The sequence below is a fragment of the Phaethon lepturus genome, unplaced genomic scaffold (assembly GCF_000687285.1).
Source record: "Phaethon lepturus isolate BGI_N335 unplaced genomic scaffold, ASM68728v1 scaffold16462, whole genome shotgun sequence".
In the NCBI taxonomy this organism is placed as follows: Eukaryota; Metazoa; Chordata; class Aves; order Phaethontiformes; family Phaethontidae; genus Phaethon; species Phaethon lepturus.
Window position 1 is genome coordinate 14,029 of NW_010525695.1, and position 3,734 is coordinate 17,762.

A 3,734-nucleotide genomic window follows, 5' to 3' on the forward strand; every position below is an offset into this window, starting at 1 on the left:
AGTGTGAAATGTAGTTATACTTCATGCCCTTGCCAAATACAATCTACAGTTAGCAGAGTAAGTTCATCCATAACCACACAATCTCCTACGGCAACCTGCTCTATTTTTTATTTTACACAAAACCCCCCCAAAACAGCCTGTCATTAGCAAAAACAGATTGCTAATGTAGATCTGTTTTAGATTGCACAATAAATACCTCTGATGCTATCACACTTCCCAGACACTGAAATTCATCCTTCACTTTCCTTGATGAGATGCCAAGCACTTTGGGAAGCTTCTTTTTTATACTAATTCATGCAAAGCATAAAGAGAATAAAATGTCAAGGAAATTAATTTAAGAAAAATATGAAAACAGAAGTAATTAGAACAAGAAAGCTCTATGACCTCTAACATAAAACTTATATTCTGAAAAGTTAAAATACAGGAAGTAAATGTAAATAAATAGTGAAATCTGGTTCTTATTTAAGGATACTGCTGCTACTACTAGCAAATTCTTGTATAGCATCAAAAAAGGATTCTAAAGTTGAAAAATAGAAAAGATCTAGGAAAGAGACTACAACACACTGGAAGAAGAGTCACATCTCAAAAATTATTAAAAATACCACATGAAGGATTCTATTTTACATAGGAAAATATCTGGGAGGAACAAACACCTGAAAAACAAAATAACCAGATTTTTTTACATAAATGATGGCCTCACAATACATAAAAAATATTATACAGGAAGATAACATACCACCAAACTGAATGGTTCAAGGATTAACAATACAAATATATTTCAATCTTTGTAGTGAAATCAACCCTCATTAGTGACATACGAACATCATTACAGTATCTTATTATGTTTCGGTGCCCTAAGTGAAGTGAGTTAAAGTGTAACTAATCACCTATTGACGAAATGATCACATCATTCTTGCGACAAAACAAGAGCTATTAGTTTCAGAAAGGTCAGACTTCATTATCTTCCTCCCTCCATGGAGAATGCTGCAGGCTGTGAAGGAGACAGCACTGACAAGGAAAGCTGGCACTACTGCTGTCTCTACTCTGTATGACCTGCAAAAAAGTAGTCCAATCTTTTATGCTCTCAATTCACAACCTTTTACTGCTACTAGAAATCTAACATGTGTTACTTACAAATACTGTTGAAAACTTGACAACTGAGTACAAAACTGAGGACGTTATGCTGGGTATTGGACACGGTCCAAATGAACCATGACTTTATTAAAACATGCAGCTTGTTAAGAAGCTATCACAACTGACACAGTGGACATCTCATCAGTTACTCAGAAAACTTTCATAAAATGATTTTGAATTAAGGTTTCTATATGGGACATCAGCATACTCATATCAGCAGCACAGACCTGGTGATCCTCATTCCCCTTCTTTTTCAGGGTCTGTAATAGGCCCCAGTGGACTGGAGGCAGAGGGCTGTAAGAACTCAGCAAGTGAAGCTGACTTAATGGATTCTGTTTTATTTCTGCAATCCTCAAGGCCCTCAAGATAGCAGGTGCAAACTTGGCATAATGAGCTGTAGATGAAATAATAATTGGGCAAGTTCTATCTTGTAATCGATCTGCAACTACTTTAGCAACAGCTGTGTGTGTATCCAAAATATATCCTGTAGTACTGTATACAGAATGAATGGCAGCTAGACAGTCCTCCTCAGAGCACCATCCAGCCACCAAGTTCTGCTGAAGCTTTTCAAGTAGATCTTTCTGTAGCTGGAAGTGGCCCTGATTTTCCAGCTGGTTATATAATTGTGTCACCAGTTGTCCATCCTCATTAGCAATCAGGTGCAAGTATCGCTCAAGATTGGAGGACTTCAAAATATCTACTGCTGGTGAAAAAGTGGGAATTAATTTTCTTCCCCTCAAATCATAAACACCTGTTCTTATGAAGTCAGTCAAAACATTATTTTCATTGGAAGCACAAATACATTTTCTAATAGGAATTCCCATCATTTTAGAATACAAAGCAGCTAGTATGTTGCCAAAGTTTCCTGTAGGAATGCAAACATCTACAGGGCTTCCAAAAGGAATAATATCTTGATGAACAAGATCAAGGTATGCAGAGGCATGATAAACTATCTGAGGAAGCAGTCGTGCCCAGTTTATAGAGTTTGCTGCAGCTAAAGCTGTTCCATATTCTACTGTAAGAAAGCCAGTATAATCAGAATTAGTAAAGATTTGCTTTATAGCTGTCTGGCAAAAATCAAAATCAGATTTGACACCTACTGACCAGGCATTTTCTTTCTGACAGCCAATCATCTGTGATTTTTGAATTGGGCTTACTCCATCCTCAGGAAAAAAATTCATGACAGCAATTCTCTGTTTGTCAGTGTCATGGAGACGACTAAAGCCATCTAAGACAGCACTCCCTGTGTCACCAGAAGTAGCTACTAGAACCAAGTAATTGCAGCTTCTGGGAATGCAGTATGCAAATATATGTGGCACCAGCTGTAATGCAAAATCTTTAAATGACGCTGTTGGTCCATGAAATAACTCAAGGAGAAACTGATTGCCTGCCAGATGCCTAACTGGGGCAATTTTAGAACACATAAAGTTTTCTCCATAAGCAGTTCCAATAATTTCTGCCAGCTTAGAAGCAGGAATATCAGCTGGATGTATACATCTTTCTAGTATCACCTGAGCTCTTTCAATGTAAGTTGCTTCTATTAGGCTTTGCCATTCTCCAGCAGTGAATTTTGGAAGGCCTCTCTCCGGAACAAAGAGTCCTCCGTCAGGGGCTAAGCCCTCAGTAACAACGTCACTGAAATATTTACATGAGTCTTTTTCCATACTCCTTCCAGACCTACTAGACCTAGTGGAAATGAAAGTTTCCAGTTCCGAGTTTTGGTATCTCTTCACAGCATCTAGTACCTTTTCTGCTACAACTTCTGCTGCAATATCCCCTCCACAAAGAACACGAATGTCATACCACCTTTTGTAGAACTGCCTCCTAAACTGAAGTATGTTCTTGAGAGAAACACCAGGAGACTGGCCCACGATGCGATCCACTTTCATTGACTGCAGCCTGCTCATAATGACTGCTGTGGGCACATCCAGATACACAACTATTCCATTTTTCTTCATATGCTGCATGCCAGCAGAATGCATTGGATTGGACCCAGTAAGGGAAATGACACTTCCAGATGCTGAAAACTTCAACAGGGCTTTTCCTTCCTCCTCTAAAAATTGCTCATTACCAACATCCTGCAGTTTTTCCGACACACTCATATTCCAGGTTGTTTCAAGGACATCATCATCTATGTCTATGACAGGGCAATCTAGTTTCTGACCTACTATTCTCCCAACCGTTGTTTTCCCAGCACCCGGAGGTCCCATCAGAATAATATTTTTGTTTCCAACAAGAGAATGGCTTGAGAACCATGACTTCCATATCTGTGCAAATGCAACAGGTCTTGAAAGTATGAGTTTTAAACACATGCTAGAAAGACTGGTTTGGGTTATTAGTCTTAAAGGCCGATACTGAACAACGTGAAACATCTTCTTCTGCTGCGTTGGCTTTTTTTTTTTTCCAAGCCAACTTGACAATCCGCTTAACTGCTTCAAAAAGAAAAAAAAAAAGAAACAGTAATTAGTCCTTCAGCAAACATCTATGAAAAAATCCTAAAGGATATGAAATTCAGAACAAGAAGAATTCAAACATAAATCCAGTTTTGACTTCATTACTGCCATGGAGGTATTTTTCAGAACAAGACTCATTCCCCTTTC

The 3,734-nt window shown here is 38.4% G+C and overlaps 1 protein-coding gene across 1 annotated transcript; it reads right to left on the bottom strand.

Annotated features, from left to right (window-relative positions):
- Nucleotides 1-1,211: 1,211 nt before the first annotated feature.
- THNSL1 (threonine synthase-like 1 (S. cerevisiae)) lies at nucleotides 1,212-3,509 on the bottom strand. Its single transcript, XM_010282845.1, has one exon. It carries the CDS (start codon nucleotides 3,504-3,506, stop codon nucleotides 1,284-1,286), a length of 2,223 nt encoding a protein of 740 aa, XP_010281147.1. The 5' UTR covers nucleotides 3,507-3,509; the 3' UTR covers nucleotides 1,212-1,283.
- Nucleotides 3,510-3,734: the final 225 nt, after the last annotated feature.

Bases quoted from the DNA above. Each gene is read 5' to 3' on its own strand.
- THNSL1 (XM_010282845.1), bottom strand. From the start codon at position 3,506: ATGTTTCACGTTGTTCAGTATCGGCCTTTAAGACTAATAACCCAAACC.